This window comes from Trichomycterus rosablanca, chromosome 4 (assembly GCF_030014385.1).
Source record: "Trichomycterus rosablanca isolate fTriRos1 chromosome 4, fTriRos1.hap1, whole genome shotgun sequence".
Taxonomy (NCBI): Eukaryota; Metazoa; Chordata; class Actinopteri; order Siluriformes; family Trichomycteridae; genus Trichomycterus; species Trichomycterus rosablanca.
In genome coordinates this window covers 49,968,619-49,996,005 of record NC_085991.1, presented here as the reverse complement: position 1 = coordinate 49,996,005, position 27,387 = coordinate 49,968,619, and the positions used below count along the sequence as shown (strand labels likewise).

The window sequence follows — 27,387 nt, the reverse complement described above, 5'->3', positions numbered from 1 at the left end:
TTTTTTGATGGTTGCAACAAGTCAAGGTACATGCAGTGCATTTAATGTAAACTATCTAATAAATAAAATACACATAAATTACCTTTGGTTTGTTCACAGTGGAAGAGTCCAGTCAGCACTGAATGTGAGGGGGGGGGGGGGGGGAGAAAATAATTAGTATAAAATGTGATCAAAGACAAAATGTATAAATCTGTTCATGTAAGTGAACCCAATATGCAGGATGCTTAACCAAAGAAAAACATCAGCAACCTGCAGCAGAGAAATTTGGAAGAAAGAAGATTGAGCCGAAATGAACACTGGCTGTAACAATATGGCAAACTGCTTTGACAACCAGATATTTGGAAAAAGAATAAATGATGGTCACCCAGAACAAGCCGGGAATTGGCACCCGCACCACATCAACTGGTGCCAACAGTGGCTGAATTTGCAGGAAAAGATAAATAGGGCCAGCAGGAAAACCGGACTAGATTACCCAGCATCATGGTTCCAGGAGAACTGGAGAGCTGGTAAGTTCTGAGCAAAGAAAAGCTTGATAAACAGAACCCGTCCCATCTGAAGTGAAGTCAGCAGAGATTTTAGATTTTGTTGATATATGGCTACCACTTTATGTGTTTACCTGCAAGGGTTTCCTAAAGTATTTCTGCATGCACCCCATTTATCAAAGACCCCCACTCACCAAAAATTATTGGTAGACCATTTTCTGCAGTGCACTGATATTAACATGGTAATGACATGTTTGTGTGTGATGTACTTGTATGAGTGTATCAAGTGCAGCAGTGTTGTTGGGGGTATTTAAACACCTGTGTCAATACTGAGAATTAAAAACGACGGGAGTAAGATTAACACATTGTGCATGATAAAATCAGTTCTAGTTTATCTGCAATCATTCCTAATAAAGACGGCAATTAGATTAAATAGTATTTAAAATCCCAACAACATTGCTGCACCTGATGCAGTAGCAAAAAATAATACACTATAATGTCACTGCCATGTTAGTGCGAAATTTTGTATTAAGGATAAGGATAAGGATGTTTATTTGTCATTGTATTTCTACAACGAAATTTAGTTGGCACTTTAAAACTACAGCTTAAAAAGAAAAAAAAAAGAAAAGAAAAAATAAGAAAAACACAAGCTACCACATAAACATATAACAATCACACATTTTGTTAAAATAAATACAGCAAAAATTTCAGTAATGACAAGTATTGGTCCTTGCCCAATTTAATTCAGGTCTTATCAATGAGTGTGTTTAGTTGAGTTGAGGGACGAGCGTTCCAGGTCCGAGTGTGTGTGTGTGTGTGTGTGTGTGCATATGTTGGAGGGGTGATAGCGGCTACAGCTCTAGGGAAAAAGCTATTTCTTAGCCTATTAGTCTGAGTCCTAATGGTACAGTACCTCTTCCCTGATGGCAGTGGGATAAACAGGGAATGACCTGGGTGGCTGTTGTCTGTGCAGATGGACCATGCTTTCCTTCTCATTTGCTCCATATATACAGAGTCCAAACCACACAGTGCAGCTTTGGCAGAGGATGCTTTCGATGGTACTTCTGTAGAAATTCCTTCGCAGCTGAGGAGCCAGACCCACCTGCTTCAGCTTTCGCAGAAAAAACATCCTCTGTTGAGCCATAGTGTTTAATGCCCAAGTCAAATCCTTAGTGATATGGATGCCCAGGAATCCATGGATGCCCAGGAGTCCACCCTCTCCACCTCTTCACCTCTGATATGGAGTGGGGGTGGTGTGGTTCTCCAATAATCACAAAAAGATACTTTATAAAGGCACTGTGTTCATGTACCACTTTTTTTTTTAAAACCACAGAGACGTGTTCATAGAAATACTGAAAATATTTGTACATTGTAACATGGCCAGTTAACTCGGGACTCACCAGTGAGGTTCCAGGTTTAGTCCCGTACATGCAAGAATTGAAAATGAACCAAATCTGCTAAATGCATAACCAAAGTAGAACAACACTGTGGGTAAAGGTCACGAACAAAAAGGGTAACAGGAAAATAGGTGAGAGGTGACCATGACACAACGGAGACACAGTAACAAATAAAGACACAAAAAAACTACAGCCTCTAACATAGAAGGAGGATGGAAGAGAGAAAGTAGAAATTGAAGCTGAAATTAAAACTGGTCGTCACAATAATGACACGAGTGGGACAACTAAGAAAAAAAGCTTAAAGGAAACAAAGAACAAGCCGCAGAGTGGTAAAAATACCACTGTAATAACCACTCTGTCTAACATGACTGCACCACTGCAGAGGACAAGAGAGAGAGAGGTGAAGCAGTATTGAAAACAATACTGTGGCTAAAAACCATAAATAAATAAGGTGGCCAAAATAACAGAAACTAAGTAAAAATGAAAGATACAAAAACATCTGCGCCTCTGTGACCACTCTGTTGGGTAAAATGGCAACACATAAGGACATGACTCTTAACAAGATTCACTGTCGAATGTAATCAGCAGTAATGAAATCATCTTGCACTGGCCAAAAGTATGTGGACACATATATGCTATATGTTTCAGCCTGACGTTTCCAGAGTGCACAAAGCGCGGTCTATAAAGCACTGGCTTGATATGTTTGGTGAGGAGGAAATTGAGTGACCTCAACTCCATTTAACACCTTGCAGATTTACATTTACAGCATTCAGCAGATGCTTTTATCCAAAGCGACTTACAATTATGACCGAACACGATTATAAGCAATTAAGGGTTAAGAGCCTTGCTCAGGGACCCAACAGTGTCAACATGGTGGTGGAGCTTGAACCGGCAGGCCTCTGATTACTAGTCCAGCTTAACCACTGAGCTTTCACTGCCCTGCAGATCAATTGGAATGTTATTTGCAAGTCAGACCTTCTCTCCTAACAATAGTCCCTAACCTAAAACACTCTTAAACTGATTCCTATAAACACACTCAATCTTAAAACCAAAGTACCTGATGGGAAAAAACAGACAGTGACAAAGACAAGGACTGAACCCGGGTACCAGAGTCCATGTTGTCGATTTACACGGCAAGGAGCATTTTTGGCAGGTTAGCATAAAAATCAACCATAAACTAAACAAACTCATCATAAATAAAATAAAATTACATTACTGATTCTTCTCTACATCTTATGTTTTAAAATTTACAGGACACCTTTATATGTGTCATGGTGTCCAGGTCTCGGCAGGTCAGAACTGTTTTGACAGCATATTAAGGGGTGGTTTTAATGTTATGGCTGATCAGTGTGAATGAATTTACTATATTTTCATGGTTCAAACTTAGATTAAACAAAAAGAACAAAAATGTTATTAAATAATAATAACCAAATCACTGATACAGTCAACAATGAAAAATAATAAAAAAGTGCAACAGAACAACATCCTGTACACTTTAAATTCAGCATCAGAGAAAAGTTTAATACAAAACTGAACTCCACACACATTCATTAATCTCACAGAATCTCATGAATTAAGATTCTCAGACTGTTAATTAACATTATTAACCCTCATTTCTTAATTATCATTTATCAACCCTCAAGGTAATAAAGATACAAGAACAATTTATTACTCACAGAGCATCACAGGAAGTGTCCTGAACATCCTGTCCAACTAACTGATCGACTGAATGAGCATTAAAGTGTTAAATACTTCCTGTAGATATGTTCTCAAAGAGAGAGAGAGAGAGAGAGAGAGAGAGCGAGAGAGAGAGAGTAATGATTGGGTGGTTTGTGTATAAAAGTAAAAAATAGATCAATTCTGAAGCAGAATTTTTAAAAGCACCACCATGTTTTATAACATAAACTCTATAAATCTAATCTGTAAATACAAGTAGCAGTTATTTAGGGACATGTGGCCAGCATGTCCAAACGATACTTACAACTGTGAAAAAGAGAATTTCAGAACAAATTTACATTTACATTTTCAGCATTTAGCAGATGCTCTTATCCAGAGCGACTTACAGAAGTGCTTCCATAGTAAACATTTCATTTCTCAAGTTTTAGTAAACAACAGTCAAAGAACACAAATCTGCTGAAACCTGTTAGAACCCAAGTGTTTTTTTTTTTTGTGGAATTGGAAAAGAATGGAACAAAATGTTAGTAAATAAGTACAAGTCAGCTTAAGTGCTTAATAAAAAGGTGTGTTTTTAATCGTTTTTTAAAGACAGCAAGAGACTCAGATGTTCGGACAGACAGAGGAAGTTCATTCCACCACTTGGGCGCTAGGACAGAGAAGAGCCTTGATGCTTGTCTTCCTTTAATCCTGGATGGAGGCTCAAGTCGAGCGAGACTAGTGGCATGGAGGTTGTGTGGTACAGAGCGGGGTTTGATTAGACCACGAAGGTAGCTTGGGGCTGGTCCATTTTTGGCTTTGTAGGCGAGCATAAGTGTTTTAAACTGATTGCGTGCAGCTACAGGAAGCCAGTGAAGAGAAAGCAGCAGTGGGGTGATGTGGCAGTAGTGGGGTGATGATGTGGCAGCAGTGGGGTGATGTGGCAGTGTTTAGGTTAGTTAAAAACCAGACGGGCAGCTGCATTTTGAATGAGCTGCAAGGGTTTAATCGTGGACATGGGAGCTCCAGCCAGGAGGGAGTTGCAGTCGTCCAACTGTGAGATTACAAGTGATTGCACCAGAATCTGAGTAGCTTCCCTGGAGAGAAATGGCCGAATCTTCCTGATGTTGTACAGGAGGAACCGGCACGATCTTGTCATGTTGGCTATATGAGGAGAGAATGTCAGCTGGTTATCAAGGATAACACCAAGGCTTCTTACCTTATCAGATGGTCTGATCTGGGAGTCATCCAGAGAAATTACTAGGTCCTGGGTTGGACTGATCTCCAGGAATGAGCAACATCTCTGTCTTGCTGGGATTGAGTTTTAGATGATGAGCCGACAAATGTTATTTGTGTTTGTGTTTTTATTTGTGTACTCTGTCAGTGGTGTGGTACTTGAGTGTACCAGCAGTGTACTTTCTCTGTAATTATTAAAATCAAATACATTCCATATATAAGTGTGGGCCACATTAGGAAACCATGTTGTGGGGTGTAACAGCTCACCCACACTACTTGCCCTACTTGAATAAGTTCAAACCAACCCAGGGAGGGGGCCTGAGAGTACATCTCTCACCATCTTACAACGCTGTTATTGGAGCTATACCCCAATCATATGTGAAAGACACACATGACCATTGTAATTAATGGTCATTGCAATTTGCATATGGACCTGATCACCGGTTCCATTGTTATGCAATGAGCGGTGATCGGTCGTTTTGCAAATCGGCTGCATATAAGGTTGGGGTATCCACCACCACCAGCTTAGAATGAAGAAGTAATTGGGATTGAGTGACGAAACGTATCTCTACGACAAACTTGTGTCCAGATGAACTTTGTGGATTTGTGTACCGGGATTATTGCATGCATCAACAGATTTGTTTGTTTTATTTTGGCTTTAGAGTAAAATCTAATCTGTAAATAAAAATAGGCATGGGCATGTGGCCAGCATGTCCAAACATGGTGAGATACTTACAACTGTGAGAAAAGAGAAGTGCACAAGTGCAGCCGGAACGGTTTTTGTGTATGTGATACTAACACTTGTAGTGTGGCTGAATTTAACATTCTCTTTAAAACTGTCATGCAGCTGCCAGTAAGTAGAATCTGCAGTTCTGTTTCCATCAACCTGAACTGTAAACACAACATTAGTTTTACTGTGAGAACTGGTAACAATTATCCTGAAACCAGTTACACCTATTTTACTCCATCTGTCAGTGGTGTGGTACTTGAGTGTACCAGCAGTGTACTTTCTCTGGTCAGTCCTCGCACATAACCACTAATGTACAGAAATAATTCTAAAAATCAAATACATTCCAGTATTTAAGAGCGGGCCACATTAGGAAACCACGTTGTCGGGTGTAACAGCTCACACTCACACTACTTAAATAAAAGATGTTTCTCTGTTTCAGCTTTTACTACAAAAGAAAGAAAAATTAATGTAAAAATAATAAGAGAGAATTTTTCACACTCCTGCAACAGTTTCACTGACTATTAGTGTCTTAGTTAAAAATAGTTTTGTTTGCTGATATTTTCCATGTGTTGGTACACTGAACCTCAACTAGTATTTTTTTAAATCAACTACTGGGTGGCACTGAGGCTTGGTGGGTAGCACTGTCACCTCACAGCAAGAAGGTCCTGGGTTCGATCCCCATGTGGGGTGGTTAGGGTTGCACCTATAAATAATATAACAGGTTTTACACTGTCATAGGAACATTATCAAAATGTTTTATTTAGGCTGTTTAACGTTTATTATTATCATTCTTTATAATAATAAATCAGAAGCATATTTTAGGCAAAACAATATAAAGAACATCATGTAACATTTTTTCTCAATAGTGCAAACAACATTTTTACATAATCCATCTTCACACTGACATGCAGCCCCGGTTCTGGACTGCATTGTTTAGGGGAGCAGTGAGAAAAGTGCCGGCCCTGCTTGTGTTACTTTACTTTCGCCCTAAGCCGGATTCGAACCTAGGGCAGAAAAATCCATGTGATGCGCTCTGCCCACTGCGCTACTCAAACAGTGGAGTAATAACAGGTTGTTAGGCTGATAAGCCTGCACACACAAGGCATTGCTAAGACTGAAAGTGAAAACTACTCAAAATAATAACCAAACGCTTTCTAATTCCCACGGTACCAGTTTCCTTCTGTTTCATACATATCGCCCTGTCTCAGTCTAATCTGCAGCATTTCTCTCCCACTGATAAAAATACGGATCAGTTGAATACGAAACACCACGTTTAGTTTCCAAATTAGAAACGATTCTGTATTTTACAGGATGGTTGGCAACCCTAGCTCCAATTATCGTTACACCAGGTTACGTGTGACGCAAGCACGTAAGTGCGAGCACTCCCGGAACCCATACAGATTGTATTGCAGTGCCTACAGTTTGAAAAAAAAGCTTTAACATGAGAGTTTATGAGAGCAATCCGGGCGATTTTCAATCAGACTGAAACTGCGGTACTGTATGGAGCACAACTCTACACTGATTGGACTACGATATTCAGAGGCAAGACAGACTGTCCAGAACAGTCACAGCTAGTTTAACACTGGTTGAATGTGATAGAAAAATGTATTCCCTTTCACCCTTTGGTGGTGCGTCCTCATTGTGCACGCACTACAACAGCATGGCTTCATAAACACAGAGTACCTGTGCTTGACTGGCTGCCTGCAGTTCAGATCCGTGTCCTATTTGAAATGTATGGCACATCATGAGGAAAATCCGACCAGAACAGCAACCATGGACTGTTAAATGATTAAAAATTGTAATTAATAAGAAACATGATGTAACACAACATGCCTCTGTCCCAACATGATTCCAGGAAAATCTAATCCACCGCAACCCAGACCAGGAAAAACAGTGTTAAAACATAAGAAAAAAGTATTAGGTCAGTGCTTCTTTTTAATGCATTTTACACAATGTCCATTATTTTCTGGATATGGGGTTTGTAATTATTTATCTAGCTATTTATTGTGTACAAAACCATAAAACAGCACTGAAACTAGTTTTATTTTGGCTTTAGAGTGAACAGAACGGGGAGAGCAAATCATTTCCTCTTTATTTAACATCACTTAGAGTGGAGAAAAGCTTACAACAACAACCATGTTTACCTTGTTAACGGCCACATACGTATAACTGAGACAAACTGTATATTATGTAGTTTAATAATGACTGCAATTGTTCTTTTCTGTAGCTTAATACTGCACGCTGGTAGATCCACCTCATTCTAACAGATCAACGTGATTGACATGAAATGTGGCCACTGTTTCTTTAATGTGCGGTTTGCCTCCACCTAGTGAACATTTTGAGAAATGCAAGTTAATAAAGGCAATTGAAGCGCATTTGAGAAAAACCACAAAGGATTTCTGAAAAATGACGCGATGACCTGTCGACTGAAATATTAGATCTCAAGCCACAAAAGTATGGACACCCCTGGTTTATGTGAATGTACCACATATTTCACGTAGTTCGTTCAACATAGTGATGTAGAACATTAAAATGAACATAAACAGTGAGAGCAGAATTGAAATTGAATGTCAGCTGTTGGAAATAAATGTAAATAATATTTAACTTATCAATTAATTAAATTAACAATTAATTCTTTGTCGATTGCTGTTTGATAGGTTCATGCACATCCCTAATCCTAAGTAAATATTTTTTGAATATAAAATTTTTTCCTTGATTTAGTGCTGCTGAGACCATAAACAGCTGATGGAAAATGTTCTAGCAGTGTCAGAAATTTGATTAAAATCTGACCGCTTAATGTCAAGTTCACACTACACGACTTTCCAAGTGGTCAGGTCGCTGTACAGTTCAAACTACACAACTGGATCTCTTGTAATCAGGAGTCTTTCAAGTCGGTGTGGCTTTTACACTACACGACTGATCGGCGACAGAAGGTTTCACACTACACCATCTATCACCAACTGGCTTCTCTGGTCCCTCAAACTAAGTTTGGTCACGAAAACTAAATTGACGAGGGGTTTAATGATACCACGTCCAAAAATGCACGTCAACAAGTAGCGAGAGATCAAAGTTGTTTGTGCGCTGATGTGCAGCGTAAAAGCAAAGAGGAAAAATAAATAAATCGGAGTGGATTGGGCTACGTGACCAGCGGGGATCGTCTGTTCTGTAGTGAGTTGGAGGTTAATAAATTGTAAGGCATAGTTGGTATCATGGTTTGGTGTCTGCCAGTCGCAACCAACTGATCCAGATATTTAGCATCCTAGATATCTCTCTTCAGTGGTCAAGCATTCAGTGAGCTGCTCAGATTGAGTTGTTAAACAGTTCACACATACCAACCGAGAGTTTTGATCGCCAAGCAAACGCAGAGTTGCCGCCGAGCCGGCAAATCTAGTGCCGACCAGTTGGCGAGTAAAAACCAGGGCAAAAATAGTGTAGTGTAAACTAGGCATTAGCACTGCTATGACACTCGGCTATAATCTACCAATAGAAGGACGGCACAGTATGACGCAACACTAATGTGTGGAGCACTGTGACATCATTACAAGAAATAGTATTATTAGAACAGTGATGCATTATTATGGTGTCTAATAGAATCAACAAGAGTACAGTGATTTATAACAGACATAACAGAACGTATAATGCACACGAGAACAATTTATTATTGTGTACAACTGTTGGTTGTGATTTTGACATATAAATGTTTAATATCTAGTAAAACATCCGAGAGCACAAATGAAGTAAATTCCTGAACAATGTTGATGTATAAAATAATCTGTAAATGTAAATCCTCAGATTATACCTGATTTTAAATCTATTAAGCTGTAAATTGTTAGTGGATGTTTAATAACAGGATTGAACCTGAGCAGGTGGAGCTGAAATGTTCTTCCACTTTCTATTAGACTCAAGAAATGAGTTTAATGTCACCATGCACAACTCATCCATTCAGAGTAAACACAATGTAAATGGTAACTGGGCTTTAGATAAATGATAAATATATATAAAATAGATTGTTATAAATTACATTATAAAATACTAAATCAGAATTACACTGTAGTTGAGCATTTTATATATTTTATTAAAATGTTTTAAAAAGGTTTTAAAAGAACAATGATGCTGATGTCCTGCATGTCTTTTAAAATAGAACAAATAAAGCATTAAAGCATTTATTTCGTTCATTTTAGATTCTGATAAGAGCCTACCTAAAATAGTTGGTCCAGTCTCCCAGACACAGCATTAAAACAGCTCAGTACAAATATTACACATTAAACAGTATTGCATTTTTTTCTTAACATTAAGTAAACTATAAAAACAGAAATTAAAAAAATGAAAAAATTGAAGCTGAAAGCATTAACTTATTGTTTTACCACTGCAGTACGGTAAAAATATTACTGCATGTTCTTGCTAAAAGTACAGTGGTGATTACTGTATAAAAAGAAAATAAAAGGCAAGGCAAGTTTATTTGTATAGCACCTTTCATACACAGTGGCAATTCAAAGTGCTTTACATAAGGAAAAATTAAAAGCATTAAAACATTCCTGAGATCTAGAACCTCAGAAAGACTTCTTGCAAACATTTAGTTACAATTAAGAGAACATGAAATTGAAACGAGATAAAAATTAAGATCATGAAAAATTAAAAAAAGAACATAAATCAAAAGTCAAAAGAGAAACAATAGAACTACTAATAAAAAAAATCTAACAATAATACTGAAACATTAGAAATCATAGCTAAAACCAGTAAATTACACCAGTTTATTATTAATATTTTACTGGATCAAACACTTTCAAATCACAAACCACCAATAAAAGCAATTCATACAGCATTAATAATTCTAAATATGAAACCACAACAAACAGTACAGATTATTTTAGCTTTTCACTTAGATTAGAAGAAAGTGAAGTTAAGCAGAATTTCTAAAACCAGAAATAAACAATAAGAAGAAATCGTTTTCATTTCTTAATAATTTAAAGGATTTGGAAAATAATCATAATTGAAATGTTTTCCAGGTCTTTTGTGGAAAAAAAAAGGATGCCGTGTGTTCCAGACCAAAGATGAAAAGGACCATCCAGACTGTTATCAGTAACAAGTCCAAAAGTCAGGGTCTGTCATGGTATGAGGGTGTGTCAGTACCAGGGTCTGTCATGGTATGTGGGTGTGTCAGTACCAGGGTCTGTCATGGTATGTGGGTGTGTCAGTACCAGGGTCTGTCATGGTATGTGGGTGTGTCAGTACCAGGGTCTGTCATGGTATTGGGGTGTGTCAGTACCAGGGTCTGTCATGGTATGTGGGTGTGTCAGTACCAGGGTCTGTCATGGTATGTGGGTGTGTCAGTACCAGGGTCTGTCATGGTATTGGGGTGTGTCAGTACCAGGGTCTGTCATGGTATGTGGGTGTGTCAGTACCAGGGTCTGTCATGGTATGTGGGTGTGTCAGTACCAGGGTCTGTCATGGTATGTGGGTGTGTCAGTACCAGGGTCTGTCATGGTATTGGGGTGTGTCAGTACCAGGGTCTGTCATGGTATGTGGGTGTGTCAGTACCAGGGTCTGTCATGGTATGGGGGTGTGTCAGTAGCAGGGTCTGTCATGGTATGGGGGTGTGTCAGTAGCAGGGTCTGTCATGGTATGTGGGTGTGTCAGTACCAGGGTCTGTCATGGTATGTGGGTGTGTCAGTACCAGGGTCTGTCATGGTATGTGGGTGTGTCAGTACCAGGGTCTGTCATGGTATGTGGGTGTGTCAGTACCAGGGTCTGTCATGGTATGGGGGTGTGTCAGTAGCAGGGTCTGTCATGGTATGGGGGTGTGTCAGTACCAGGGTCTGTCATGGTATGTGGGTGTGTCAGTACCAGGGTCTGTCATGGTATGTGGGTGTGTCAGTACCAGGGTCTGTCATGGTATGGGGTGTGTCAGTACCAGGGTCTGTCATGGTATGGGGGTGAGTCAGTAGCAGGGTCTGTCATGGTATGTGGGTGTGTCAGTACCAGGGTCTGTCATGGTGTGGGGGTGTGTCAGTGCCAAGGTCTGTCATGGTATGTGGGTGTGTCACTACCAGGGTCTGTCATGGTATGTGGGTGTGACAGTACCAGGGTCTGTCATGGTATGTGGGTGTGTCAGTACCAGGGTCTGTCATGGTATGTGGGTGTGTCAGTACCAGGGTCTGTCATGGTGTGGGGTGTGTCAGTACCAGGGTCTGTCATGGTATGTGGGTGTGTCAGTACCAGGGTCTGTCATGGTATGTGGGTGTGTCAGTACCAGGGTCTGTCATGGTATGGGGGTGTGTCAGTAGCAGGGTCTGTCATGGTATGTGGGTGTGTCAGTACCAGGGTCTGTCATGGTATGTCGGTGTGTCAGTACCAGGGTCTGTCATGGTATGTGGGTGTGTCAGTACCAGGGTCTGTCATGGTATGTGGGTGTGTCAGTACCAGGGTCTGTCATGGTATGGGGGTGTGTCAGTAGCAGGGTCTGTCATGGTATGGGGTGTGTCAGTAGCAGGGTCTGTCATGGTATGTGGGTGTGTCAGTACCAGGGTCTGTCATGGTATGTGGGTGTGTCAGTACCAGGGTCTGTCATGGTATGTGGGTGTGTCAGTACCAGGGTCTGTCATGGTATGGGGTGTGTCAGTACCAGGGTCTGTCATGGTATGGGGGTGAGTCAGTAGCAGGGTCTGTCATGGTATGTGGGTGTGTCAGTACCAGGGTCTGTCATGGTGTGGGGGTGTGTCAGTGCCAGGGTCTGTCATGGTGTGGGGTGTGTCAGTACCAGGGTCTGTCATGGTGTGGGGGTGTGTCAGTACCAGGGTCTGTCATGGTATGTGGGTGTGTCAGTACCAGGGTCTGTCATGGTATGGGGGTGTGTCAGTACCAGGGTCTGTCATGGTATGGGTCTGTGTCAGTACCAGGGTCTGTCATGGTATGGGGTGTGTCAGTACCAGGGTCTGTCATGGTATGGGTCTGTGTCAGTACCAGGGTCTGTCATGGTATGGGGTGTATCAGTACCAGGGTCTGTCATGGTATGGGGTGTGTCAGTACCAGGGTCTGTCATGGTATGGGGGTGTGTCAGTACCAGGGTCTGTCATGGTATGTGGGTGTGTCAGTACCAGGGTCTGTCATGGTCTGGGGGGGTGTCAGTACCAGGGTCTGTCAGTACCAGGGTCTGTCATGGTATGGGGGTGTGTCAGTACCAGGGTCTGTCAGTACCAGGGTCTGTCATGGTATGGGGGTGTGTCAGTACCAGGGTCTGTCATGGTATGGGGGTGTGTCAGTACCAGGGTCTGTCATGGTATGGGGGTGTGTCAGTACCAGGGTCTGTCATGGTATGGGGGTGTGTCAGTACCAGGGTCTGTCATGGTATGGGGGTGTGTCAATACCAGGTTCTGTCATGGTATGGGTGGGTCAGTGCTCTTAATAAAGGTCATTTACACTCTGTGATGCAGCATTAATGTAGAAAAGTACATTGAGATCTTAGAGCAACATCTGCTGCCTTCAAGACGTCGTCTTTTCCAGGGACATCCAGCATTTTTCAAGAAGACGATGCAAAAACACCTGCTGCACACATTACAAAGGCGTGGCTGCAGAAGAAGAGGTTCTGGACTGGCCTGCCTGCAGTTCTGACCTGTCCCCAAAAATACAGCAAATCAAATCTAATCATAGGCGTGTTGAATCTGAATTTGTACATTCTAACCCAAACCAACGTCAGACAGTTTAAAATAAGCAAGGGGCGCCGGAACTGGTCCTCAGGACTGGGGCGGAGACATGTGAGCTTTCCTCATGTGTGGAGAATTTTGAAACAAAAAAATGCAACAACGACAACCCCTCTTACTGTTACACATCTTAAGACGTGTTTGCAGGAAGAACGAGACAAAATAAAAGCTGAAACACTAAATCACTTGGTCTCCTCGGTGCCAAAATGACTGGGTGAAAAGGAACGGCAACATTACAAAGTGCTAAATGCTTTACCGTCCCAACTGTTTTGAAATGTGTTGCAGGCCTGAAATGCAGAAATGGATGTTTATTAATAAATGAAATAAAGTTGAGCAGATAAAACATGAAATATCTCAGGTTCATCCTGTCTGTAATGAAATAAAAACTAAAGTAAATGTAAGAAACTCTGTTTATTTATTATTTGCTTTTTCCATGCTGTCCCAACTTTTTCTGATTTGGGGGTTTACATAGACATGATTTGCTAAGTCTGGACTGGTTTTGGTGTCTAAAGCCCTGCAATAAAATGGCTCCCTGTCCAGAGTATTCCTGCTTTATGCCCATTGTCTTTGGGTGAACTGGACCCACCAAAACCCTGATAGGGATAAATTGGTTCATAAAATTGAAAAAAAAAAAAAAAAAAAAAAAAGGTTTGTGCCTCTTATTTAAACAATCAAACTCTTGGTGTTTAGAATTAAACCTATTATGTACAAAGATTTTATAAATAAGATTTTCTTTACCTTAGTCTGTGTTCTACTTCAGTTCTGAATACACAGTGTCAGCACCCACACTTATCTTTCCTGGTGGGTACAGAAAGAAACAGATTTTATAATGGTGGATAAAATTGATCAGATGTATTTTTTCCAGTACTGTAATCATGAGTTTTAAACGTATTTAGGAACTAAGTGGACTATTCGCTTAACTATACAGTGTTTTACATTGTGGCTCAGCAGTTAAGGTACTACACTATTAGGGTACGATTTGCCCCTGAGTTGGTGCATCTGTTGGTAAACAAAAATCAGTTGTTGTAGTGTGAGTTAGGCATTAGTAGCCTGGATTGTGTCCTGTATCAACTTTGAGGACAACAGCATCTTCCAAATGTCATAAATGTACATTTATCTCATAGACCTGTTTACCTTTGCACATTTTGCACTTGTGTTGTGTGATGCACCCTGGTCCTGAGGGAGTGTTTTTTTTTTTTTTTTATTAATATGTACTTGTGTATAGCTAAAATGACAGTAAGTTCTCTTGAAGCTGAACTAAATATTAATATTATTATTGTTATTATTATTAATAATTTATTATTATTATTATGGTTATTGTTATTATAAAAACATGACATTTAAAATCTGCTTGTGGTATAAGCTTTTTAATGCATGGATTTAAAAAATATTATTGTGATTTATTAAAAAAAACAGCTGTAGAAAAGCTAGCACCATGGCCATGTGTGATTGATTAGGTGTACAGCATTTGATTTTAATGAAAAAAGTCTCGCCTTCGCTTTTTCTTGGTTTCTTCTTGGGTTTCAGGTCAATTTCAGTATAAGTCGTATCACTGGGTTCAGCAGCAGCACCTAAAAAAACAGAAACAGTTTTTATCTCCTTCAGTAATTGTATAACAAGAACGAATGTGTTTTATGTGGCGTTACCTTTAATGGGAGTTTTCAGGTTCGTCAGTGTAATTTCAGAGTACAGGAAGTCCTTGACAGCATCTAAGACAGATGTGAAATGATATTAACTGCATATGCAATTACAGAGATATGAAAAATGTGAGAACTGGTCCCAAATGTGCCAAATGCTCAATTCACCAGTATGTGACAACATAGTTCTTAAAATCTATGTCAAGCTGTACGGTACGTGAACCTGTTACAATAATGTCAATAATGCTGCATTGGATCTAAACCCTCTAAAAGAACTAAATAAAATGGTTATTAGATCCTGAAACATCAGTCTTGTTTAAGTTTGCAACATTCTGTGGGTATCATTGATATAACTTAGGCGGCCGTACAAAAAAAATACAATTATTTTCTTAATGTATCAAAAAGCATTTTATTTTTATTAGAACATTTTTACCTTTGCTTTTCTTCTTGGGTTTCAGGTCAACTTCAGCATAAGTAACATTACTGAGTTCAATGGCAGTATCTAGAAAATAAAAACATCTCCATCTCTTTATCTTACAGGCTAGTCTTATCCAGTTACCCAGATGTTACTCACCACTGCAGACCTCTAATCTGACCTAGAAGGGCCATACCTAACACATCACCCTTCAACATTTGTGCAGTAGCCACCTGCTTCTTTTCACAGGAAACTGTATCACATTCAGAAAGTCACATGTTGCTCTCCATTATTCACCGTCTATGTGCAGGTACCTTCAACCAACCAGCAGAGGCGCCAATTTCAGCAGTAATGAAGAATCACTTTGGCCCTTCCACTATCAGACATAGCAGATCATGTCTGTGTAGGCTAGCACATTAGCCTAAATTTCTGTGCTGTAGCTTAATACACAAAGGGTCTCATACTGTATGCAGATCTTTCACGTTAGGCAAGTTGGGTGCTGTACTGTACATGCCAGCAGATGGCTCATCCACACCTTATTAACACAAACTTGCTGCATTAAGTCAGAATAAATGTGAAAGTTTGAAATTTCTGTTGTTCATCCCAATCTGACCTCTAAAAGAGTCAGTGCATTTTTTGCTCAAGGTTTTATAAAATACCCAGTAAAGGAGGAGGCTTAAGTAAATCAAAACTCTTTAAATGGGACATGAAACATGACATTAGCATTAAAAGGACAAGATGGATTCACACTCCTTACAGATTTAACAGTCAGAAAAACTCTTACCTCTGCTCTGGTTAGTCAGTACGTGAGTATTTGCATAAATATCACCAGCACCTAAAAATAAACCATGAAGTTTAGTGAAAATCATCAGTGAGTGTAAACACAGTAAATTCTCTGGTACTACAGACTGACCTGCAACCTGATCAGTGTTGTGACTTGCAGTAGATGACGACCTGGACTCTGCATCTTCTCAACAAAATCAAACAGTTCAAGTTAAAAAAACATTTTTACTTTAATATTTAACTGCTAAAACAGGCACTTCATGGCCAAAAGTACACTACATGGAAAAGTATTGGGACACTGGACCATGAGCTTGTTGGACAACATTTCCAAAACCACAGGCATTTATATCAAATTGCTCCCTCTTCTCTTAGTAGCTTTAATACGATCCTCTCTTCTGAGAAGCCTTTCTAAAACTTTAGTGTATCTGTGGTGATTTGTGGTGACCGTGTAGGCAACTGGAGCGCCTAGCCAAACCATTCCTTTATAGACCTTACTTTGTGCTCATGAACATAATCATGCTGAAAGAGAAAAGAGGCACATTATTTACCTTTTATAATTTTTTTTAAAGTGAATGATGATGATTTAATGATAGACAAATCAGAATTTGTGAGGGAGCAGAGTGCCAGCTGTACATTTTGGTGAAGAATAAATTATGGTTTGTTGTTTTTTTTTGTTAGGTTGGGTCACTTAATTCCAGTTATTAATTACTATATCCTCTGTAAAAAGACTTTAACTCAGCCTGCTTACATATCCTGATGGGGGAAGTAGTTTTTGATAATAAACCACTAAAAACAAACATTACTGTAGATGTCTCTGGTCCAGCCCTGCTATTATAGAACAGACTCAGCCCGCATAACAGAGCAGCCAGGAGCAAGACTAGACCTTAAAGTGCATTATGGATGTGTGATAGAATATAGTGCACGTGAGGTACGGCTGGCAATGAATCAGTCCCAAATATATATGTTTACTTGTCAAGGCCAAGGGTGAATTTGAACTCGGGGCCCCCTGAGTGGTGTCCCCAAGACAGAACCACTACACTACTAATAGACCCAAGTGCAGAGACTCAGATGAAAAGAAAAACATTTTATTAACGTTTTCACTGCATTTTATTATCAAAAACAAACAGGGGCAAAAGCTCATGAGCTCATATCAAAACTTAAGGTTTATTATTAAAGAACAAATGGGGACAAAAAGCTCAGCAAACTCACCAAGGAAAATCAAAGATTCAGCCAGAACTAACAGGAAAGACAAGTTTAATTACACAGGGTAATTAGTCACATGAAAGGCAAGTAATGAGACACATGTGACAATGAGCAAACTGGCAGAAAACAGGAGCAATGACAGGCGGGGCCAAGAGAACATGGTTAGTCAACACAAACACAAAAGCACATGGCCAAGTAAGCAAAGAGTCCAAAAAATGTTCCTAGTAGCCTCTAGAGGTCACCACAAAACCCCAACTCATGACATTACTTTCTTTTGGAGGAAATTCTCATTCTCAGTTTGGAGAATTCCCCTGCCATGAGACAATGCCTAAAGTGTGGTCCATAAGAACTATTTGTTGTAGAAAAACTTGCCTGCAGAGATCTTTAGAGATGAATTGAAACACCACCTGAAAGGAGAACTGTTCATCTAACAACAGTGCTTCATTTCACTAAATCTCAGGAAGCTTTATGGAAACAAATCCTCACCATCATGCTGTAAAAGTATGTAGAATAGTTTTAGTTATTTTATTCAACAGTCCACTGCAGGACCTCACACACTCATTAATGTATTCATGTTCTCATTCACTTGCTTACACCTGGGCCACTGTGCTAGCATCATTATATCAGTGCCAATGGTTTTGGAATGTGATGTTCAACAAGCATCTATTGATCATCAAACCTTTGTTCTTCTTGTAGCGCCAAAGTAAGATCATCAGTACCAGCAGCAACAAAGCTGAACTTAATCCTACAGCAACTCCTATAATAGTGGCTACAGATTTTGAAACTGTAGAAAGAAAAGAACCCGATTTATTATTTAATCACTGTATAATTTATCAATTAAATGGAATTAAATAGCAAGCTGTCTTTATCACCTCTGATGATCACCCAGCTTTTTGGTGATTCTCCTCCCTCTGGGTATTTACAGTGGTAGAAACCTTCATCTGACTTTGAGACGTGATGGATCATCATCTCTCCTGAGGTCTGGTTCTGCACGACTGATCCATCTTTATAGAAATCAGCTCGGAGGTTTGAGGGTTTAGTTTTGCGATATAAACAGTGTAGAGTCAGAGATTCTCCTTCAGTAACAGAATGAACAGGACTCTCCAGGATCACGTCACCATCTGCAGAAGAGAAACAGATGAAGAAGAATCCAGAATAATTCTAACACAGAGATGTTTACTCCCATGTTCACACTGACAGTATCTTGTACTCGGTTGTTATTGTATTTTTCATTTAAAAATGAGGAAAATCCAGCTAAACACAGATATACTGTATGTGGACACTTTCAGACTGGATTGAAAATTCATGCTTATTTCACACTAATGGATATTTGTGTTGTGCTAAAAGCAGCAATTTGTGCCAAGGCTCACGGTGAGCAAAGTGTGAAACAAAGCAACAATGGAGACAAACACAAGGAACAGAGTTGCTTTCTACGTCTTCTTATAACCAATAGCTGATCAATGCATTTAAAACGAACATCTGTAGGAACAGCACAAATACTCTCAGGTAACCTACGCACTCCGTCACCTTGTTACTACTCTTTACTTTCATTGCGCAACGCCCACCATTGATGAAACATCCTTAGTTCCCAAATGCTGGTGGAGACACAGGCCAGTTCTCTAAACAGCACCAAGGTTCTAAGAAGCTCAAATAGAACCGGTTCAAGAACCAGAGTTCTTTTGGTTGAAAAGTGCTAACTGTCAGTTTCTCCTAAAAAATCTCTGGAATACTGATATGTCTGACCACAATACACATTTTCACTGCATGATGGTTTATCCCAGATGCCTTCAAGCCCAGAGAACTGCTTGCCACTTCTGGACATTGTTAACATAAGGCTTCTGTTTTCTACAGTAAAGTTTAAAGTACGATTTGTGAACGTAACTGTATTGTAGAGCCTAACAAAGGTTTGCCAAACTAATCCCCTGCCCATGTGGTTATATCAGCTGTTGATGAACGACGGTTTCTAATGCAGCATTCCTCCCGATTCCTACCGATTAATAATCTGGCAAAAGTAAATATAGTATTTTACAATGAGGTCATTATACACTCAAACATACCAGACCCAGCGTGATATGGGGGCACTTTGCTTCATCAGGCTAAATGTCTTGCAGTGATGTGAAAGACTAATATAAAATTATACAAAGTGTTGGGTTGCACTTACTGCTGCTGGAGGTGGTGCAAAAAGTTACCATTAAATAGGCAGTGCATTCTTCACAAGAGTGATACAATTCTGTATTATTCTGTATTCAGTGTGTTTAACATTTCATTATGACAAATATGTATTAAGGCAATTGGGGGGAAATTACTCCAGATTAGAATTTGAAAAATGGACTCTTCAGTGTTGTAAAATGAAGATTAATAATAAGAGCCCTGTAGACTCACCATGTACTGTGATGTTGACAGGATTACTGCTGCCTCCAGATTCAGATTCACACCAGTACACTCCAGCGTGGGATGTTCTGAGGGAGCTGATGTTGCATGTAGATTCTCCATCTGTTCCTGATACTGCTGAACAGTCTAACACTCCTCGATCATCAGTGTATCTTCTCACTCTCCATTCAGTAGATTTACTCTGATCCACACAGCTCAGTGAGAGAGATTCATCAGTAAAGTGTTGAGTTCTGCTGGGACTGATGATCAGAGAAACTGAAGAAGATTCACCTTCAACACACACACACACACACACACACACACACACAAACACACAACCATTTACATCATTTTACTTTTAACATTCATCTGGAAGAACCGTTACATTTATACATTGTACACATTCCAGTCACTGTAAGAAGTTTTTTATGTTTATGTTGGTTTTCTCCAGGTACCTAATTTTTCTTTCATCTCCCAAAACAGACAGAAGGTAGATTGGCTATGTTATATAGTCCTTAAGTGTGAAGGAGTAAATGAGTTTGGTTTTTCTGTTAGAGATGAAACACAGTTCAGTTCACATGTTGATCTGTTTATCACAGTAATCACTTGTACAGAAACACACACTGTTACTGATCATGTGATCCACTGTATCAGATAAACTAAGACTTCACCAAACATTAAAATGATAAACATTTATAAACAATATAAGAGATAAAACATCAGTGTGATCACAGTCTGGATTAGAAAGGAACTGCAGTGAGATAATGTAGGTCTCTAATCTCTGTCTCCTCTACACCAGTACTAAATACATGCTGATGTGATACAGATGTTATTTAATACAGAGGAGATGATCAGACTCACCTGATACAGTCAGTATAACAGCATCACTGGGGTGTGAGGAACGTGATCCTCCCGTCTCTGTTCCTGTACAGGTGTATTTACCTGCATGATTCTCTGTAACATCACTGATTCTGTACTGCTGTCCATTACTGACAGTTTGGTCTGAACCTTCTTTATTCCAGCTGTACCTCCAGTTCTGGACACGTCCTCCATTCTCTATGTTACATGTGAAAGTAACAGTCTCTCCTATAAACACGTGATTATCAGGATTTATGATCACAGCAGCTTTTGGTCTCCCTGTAGAAATAAAATTAACAATTATTTTTATTAATAAATAAACTTTGTGGTTGTGAATGTCCATCACTGAATGGCTCAAAGCACAAACACACAAAATGAACTTTTTGGAGTCCTGAATTAAATTTCATTGAGATCCTGTGACCTTAAATGGGCAGTTTATGCTTAAAAACCCTCCAGTGTAGCCGAATTAAAACAATTATGCACAGAGAGGAACACAATTCCTCCACAGTGACGTAAAACACTTTTTACAGCAATCACATGATTACAGTCGATACTGTCAAGGGTTTAGAATATTGAAACATTTATGTAAAGCGGGTCAGTGGTAGCTCAGTGGTTTAGGTACTCAGTTACTTAAATTGTATTTGGCCACTGTAAGTTGTTTTGGATAAGAGTGTCTGCAATGCAGTAAATATAAAACTACATCATTTCTTTGTTCTAGTTTTTTATTGCATGTTTGAATACTACATTTATTAGTGCAGTTATTTTACATTTCAATTAAAAATTAGTAACTTGTTTCACTGTTCATAGTTACAGTGTAATTTTTTAAATGTATATACTATCATTTTTACCCATCAAGTCATATATAAGAAAAAAAAAGCTTTTAAAACAAATTTCTAAAAACATTTGGTTTATTGTTTAACAACACTTGACCTCCTTAAGTCGTGGCTTTTTACAGAAAGGATTGTTCCCACTTTAAAACTCATTTAAAACATTTCATCACAAAGTATTTTTAAATGTGTGTTAATGGTATTTTGGTCTCTGTGCTCTGTGTTGGTTCTTGAGCTCATGATTTCCTGTACAGTCACTGTAGAGTCTCATCAACAAAGAAATGAGTTTGGTTTTACTGTTTAGTTACTGAATAAAAAGCTTACAAAATATAAAAAATAATCAAAATAATATTCTGGATCCAACCTTAAGAAATGATAATATTTTTCTAGATCACTCACCCCCTCGGTCCATCCCTGCTCATGAACAACTGAGTCTGTCATTAACATTCATTTTAAACCCAATCAGGACATCATTACCTCTCTCCAAAACAGCTGATTTTTATCATTCCATAAAACTCTCAATGTCTAACTTATTATTATATATTAATAATCTTCATTTATTTAAAGTAAAACAGTTAAATTGCATTAACTAAAGTATTTCTTATGAGCTAAAAAGCCATACAGCAAAAATGATAAACATGACAAACCTTCCACTGTAACGGTAACTGGATCACTGTACAGTGAGTAGCTGTAGTAGTAGGTGAATCTTCGTGCTCTACATTTGTACTTTGTTGTTCCTGTAGTAGAAAGTTTCTCACTGAGTTTGTTGGTGGTGATTTTATCTGCAGAGATCTGAGGATTTACTTCCTGATTATTTCTGTACCAGATGAAAGTCCATCCTGTAGACCACAGATCACAGGTCAGAGTAACGGTGTCTCCAGTGTAGATGAAGTTCTGAGGTTCTAATCTCACAGTTGGTTTGGGTTTTGCTGTTAATAAAAAAATGAAGCTTTTAAAGCTGTTTGTTCTTTTACAAAGAAATGTAATATACATCCAGTCCTGCATTTCAGGCCTGCAACACATTTAAAAAAATGGTTTGTGGGTTTATTCAATTAACCACAGTTAGCAAAATTGTCTTTATTGTTTCAAACCAAACCAAACCAAGCTAGTTTTTTTTTTTAAGCTGACCAGCCTACTCATATTTCTTTAAGAGCACATCACCAACTCATACAGGAAGTAAAAGAACCCAGAAGAACATCTAAGGAACTGCAGACCTCTCTCACCTCAGATAAAATCTTCTATTTTGCATATCAGTCACACTTATATGTTTCAGACCATCAAATTACTTTTAATATTAGACAAAGTTTAATTTTTAATGATATTTCATTTATTTAAGGAAAGCCTGGCCCTATGTGAAAAAGTAATTGCCCCCTTAGCCACTGAATCTAACTGGCATTTGGGTTTAATTTTACTAGCCACACCCAGGCATGATTACTGTCAGACCTGTTGAATCTAAACATCACTTAAATAGAACCTGTCTGGTGAGGTGAAACAGGCTAGGACAACAGCACATGATGCCACATTCTAAAAATCTACAACTCTCAATAGAGTTACAAAGTCATTGCTAAGACTTTGGGACTCCAGTACACCACAGTGAAAGCTATTATCCACTTTCCAGGAGTGACTGGACAACAAAACTTTTACCAGGAATGCATCGGTGACTTCCAGAAGGTCACAAAAGTACCCAGACAAACATCCAAAGAAAAACAGGCCTCACTCACCTCAGTAAAAGGTCACTGTACATGATTCCACAATAAAAAAGACACTGGACTAAAATGGCATCCATGAAAGAGTTGCAAGGTGCAAACCACTTAGATTCATCATGAAGTAAAGGAAAACATGATTTATCAGACCAGGCTAGCTTCTTCCACTGCTTCATGGTCCAGTTCTAATACTCAAATGCCCATTGTAGGAGCTTTTAGTGGTAGACAGGGGTCAGCATGGACACTCTGCACTGTGTATAGATGCAAACCTGTCAATGTACTGTTAGTTCTGACATGTTTCTATCATAGCCAGTATTATCTACAGTAGCTCTTCTGTGGGCTTAGATCAGACAAGGCTTTGCTCCCCATGTGCATAAATGAGCCTTGGGCACCCATGACCCTGTTGCTGGTTCACCTGATTTGTTTTATCGAGCAAGAATCAAAACTACAATAATCAGTGACCCAGTGTTGGAGCAACAACATCATATTGTTTAAAGGAAAGACGACGTCCCACAGTGGTAAACATGCACCTGTTACAATCTTTATAATGTGTTACAACAGTAAATTTATTGAAGCAGTAAATTACTTTTAATTACATATGGATTAAATACATTAAATAAATTACAATGATTACAAGTAATAACTTTTTTTTACAGCAGTGTGATTTAATATTTGCCCTTTTGGTAAACCATCTTCAGACTGACATGTTTACAAGGATTTCTATGATGGATTCACAATTTTAAAAATGGGATTAAAATCAAGAAAGATTATTTGGTCATGCAAGCACTTTTTTCTAAAAGCCTATAAGATCATGTTGGCTTTCTATTTGAGGACATTGTACTGTTGAAACCATCAGACAGTTTTTTGTGATTAGAGATTTTTCTTGTGTCCTAATACATTCACTTAATTCCCGTTTCCATTTGTGACCTGTGTGACCTGGTGATGTTTGTAGAGAAGCTGATTGTTCCAAAAGTGTTCTGATTGGATTTTGATCTGCAAATTTTGGATTTTTAAACACCTTAATGTTAATGCCGTGGGGAGGGGGGTAGTGCTCCATCTACAAATATAAAGCTGTAAGTAAGAAAGTGACTATACAGTAGAAAACCAATATAAACAGGGTATGTGCTTATTAAGAGTAATTAAGTGTAAATTGATGGTGAAATGGCAATTATTATAATTATCCAATGAATAAAATTCAAATAAATTACCTTCAGTTTGTGCACAGTGGAAGAATCCCATCAGCACTGAATGATGGGAGAGAAACAGAGTAAAAATCTTTATTATAAAATGTGATCACAGAGTGCATGAATCTTTTCTTGTAAATGAACCCAATATGCATGATGCTTAATCAAAGCAGAGCAATAATTTATAGCTAAAAAGCCACAAACAAAAAGGATAAAGAGAAATAAAAGCAGTGGCCAAAATAATAGAAACAAGCAAAGTAACAAATGAAAAGAACAAAAACATCCACAACCCACAACAGAGAAAGTAGAAGAAAAGGATCAAACAGAAATAAAAACTTGGTGTCAGAACTGCTGTGACGATGAGGTTCTTGGGAAAAGAGTAAATGAAGGTCAGTCAGAACAAGCCGGCCCAACAGTGGCTAAACCGGCAACCCTCTGATTACTAGTCCAGTACCTTAACCACTAGACCAAAACTCCCCTAAGCAAGTCCACCCAGAAACAGAGCTTCTATATTTTGTTGATATATACTGTAGCTACCACTTACTGTTGATATATACTGTAGCTACCACTTACTGTTGATATATACTGTAGCGACCACTTACTGTTGATATATACTGTAGCTACCACTTACTGTTGATATATACTGTAGCTACCACTTACTGTTGATATATACTGTAGCTACCACTTACTGTTGATATATACTGTAGCTACCACTTACTGTTGATATATACTGTAGCTACCACTTACTGTTGATATATACTGTAGCTACCACATACTGTTGATATATACTGTAGCGACCACTTACTGTTGATATATACTGTAGCTACCACTAACTGTTGATATATACTGTAGCTACCACTTACTGTTGATATATACTGTAGCTACCACTTACTGTTGATATATACTGTAGCTACCACTTACTGTTGATATATACTGTAGATACCACTAACTGTTGATATATACTGTAGCTACCACTTACTGTTGATATATACTGTAGCTACCACTTACTGTTGATATATACTGTAGCTACCACTTTACGGGTGTTCAGCATTTTTTTCCTAAAGGATTTTTAAGCCCATGTGTCCATGTTCATTACAGAAGCATTTTGTGCTGTTCTTACAATTCTTTCTGTTGTAATTTAAGTGAGTTTTAATACTTGTTTAACTTTGGCTGTTATAAATGTAACTAAAAACCCAAAGATTAGGACAGACTTTGGTGTTTAATATCAATATTTTGGCTTTTGTAACGTATTTTGTGAATGTTGTGTATTAAGTTGGGTGGAATCAGGTAAAGAGGAAATGAAGTAGCGAAACCCGCTAGCTAGCGCTGCTGCTACACTGATCTGATTTACTGTACCTACACTCAGTACAATATCTACTTTATATCACTTAATGTTATTAATCACATTAGTTTTTACAGTTTGGAATGTTTCATATGATAGATATTTAGCTAGTTGTTAAAAAGCTAACTGCTCGTTTATCAGGTTAAAGTAACTTTCTGTTAGCTTAGCTGTTAAGATTTTTAGCAGCTCTCTGATTGTATTTTCTTCCTCCAGTCACAATGAAAACAAACATGCTTTTCATCTCTTAACCAACCTACCATTAACCATGTTGGTTTAGTCAGTGGGATCAACAGCTCAGGTCAAATTTACATCCATTTGCATGAAATGTATATGCCATGGCAGTCTTTAAAGTCTCATTATTTTAAGTTCAAAGACAGACTCATTAATGTGGTGTGGAAAGTTCTTCATTTAATTTATTAAAGTTATATTATCGTTTAAGTTAGTGGTTAAGGCACAGGACTAGTAATCCAAAGGTTGCTGGTTCAACCCCCGCCCAGGCCCGGAGTGGCTAATCGGGAGATTCGGGAGGATTCCCGATGGGCCGGATCATGTCAGTCTCAAGTTTGGGCCAGTTGGGAAAAATAATTTTGACACTCATCTGTCACTTATCTAATCTTATTCTTGCATTCATTCTCCATTCATCTGACAGCACAGCCCCTACATCGCAGTAGTAGATTAGATGGGTTCTACCATCCCAAATGTTTAAGTTGGTTTGGCCCACAAGGCGTCAAGCCGGTAAAAGTAAATATAGCAACAGAATAGCGCTAAGTACCATCAGTCGGTGGTGATGGAGGGCAGGAAGAGGCCAGGTGGAGCCGAAAAGACCAGGTAAAAAAAAAAAAAGAAAGGCAATGGAAGAAGATGCTGCCAAATGTGCCAAATTAACAGACCTGTTTTCCAGAGAACAGACCCCATGCGCAACATAGCCAAGTCAACTTAGCATAGTTTATTTTGAACCCAGTACACACCATTAATCACAAACATCCAGTTTCAAGCTGAAAATAATAAACATAATTTGAAGTGTGATATATTAAATAGCCATTAATGGAATGTTTTTGTTCCGACGCTACTGTACTGATGATCCATGACTACTGAAGGGACAGGTAGAGGATATTCTAACAGAGTTATTTAAACTAAGATAGTTATTTGTAATGTAAAATATAATGTAGAGAATATACATGATATATTTTAAATTGTTCAGACGTTCAGAAAGATGTCAGCACAATAGCCTAATTTATTTTAAGAAATGAAGACAAATAGCCTAAATCACTATCAATTTTACACCATCATAATATAGGCTAAATTGTTAAAAACAAAAAAAAAACTTTAAGCATGTTATGTTATTCAGCAAAACAGGCTAACCCTTAATGAAATGTTTTTTTTTAACCTCAGAGCAGCAGATAAGCCATGTCTCATGTCTACAGACAATGACACCGTTATTAATAAAGTGCACTGCTTAGGAGGCTTTTGATGCTGTAGGTAGCCTACTAAATAGTGAAGCTACTTAAGAGTTTAGTGTAAACCTAACAATAGAGCACCTCTCTGTTAAAAAGACAAATGCAATTTTAATTTTTATTTCAATTTATTCCTCATGTACAAATGTAAATACTTTTTCATCTTTATCACATTTTTTACCTATTAAATCTTTATCTGATTTAAATTTGAATTAAACATGTTTAAGTGAAGTGTTTTCTGTTAACTTACCAACATACACCTGAACTTATACCCAATAAAAAGTAATTGTAAGAGCTAGCTGCTGTTTCATTTATTCAAATTTTTCCTCCGTGGAAAAAGTGGGCCGGGTTTGGGCATGAAACTCCCAGGCTGATAAAGGGGCTCACTCCGGCCCTGCCCCCGCCACAGCCAGGTT

The 27,387-nt window shown here is 38.6% G+C and overlaps 2 protein-coding genes across 2 annotated transcripts in view; both read right to left on the bottom strand.

Annotated features, from left to right (window-relative positions):
• Positions 1-1,626, bottom strand: part of LOC134311979 (leukocyte immunoglobulin-like receptor subfamily B member 3-like) — a 107,419-nt gene extending 105,793 nt beyond the window's left edge. Inside the window, exon 1 of the mRNA XM_062993628.1 lies at positions 1,545-1,626. Within this exon, the coding sequence (XP_062849698.1) occupies positions 1,545-1,626 (82 nt within the window). The remainder of the gene's footprint in view (positions 1-1,544) is intronic.
• A 12,320-nt stretch (positions 1,627-13,946) lies between these two features.
• LOC134311978 (basement membrane-specific heparan sulfate proteoglycan core protein-like) overlaps positions 13,947-27,387 on the bottom strand; it is a 67,607-nt gene continuing 54,166 nt past the window's right edge. The window contains exons 16-24 of the mRNA XM_062993627.1: positions 20,465-20,740; positions 19,616-19,894; positions 18,085-18,354; positions 17,913-18,020; positions 15,444-15,500; positions 15,266-15,334; positions 14,842-14,904; positions 14,689-14,766; positions 13,947-13,993 (exon numbers count right to left, since the gene is read on the bottom strand). Coding sequence (XP_062849697.1) covers positions 13,947-13,993; positions 14,689-14,766; positions 14,842-14,904; positions 15,266-15,334; positions 15,444-15,500; positions 17,913-18,020; positions 18,085-18,354; positions 19,616-19,894; positions 20,465-20,740 — 1,247 coding nt within the window. The remainder of the gene's footprint in view (positions 13,994-14,688; positions 14,767-14,841; positions 14,905-15,265; positions 15,335-15,443; positions 15,501-17,912; positions 18,021-18,084; positions 18,355-19,615; positions 19,895-20,464; positions 20,741-27,387) is intronic.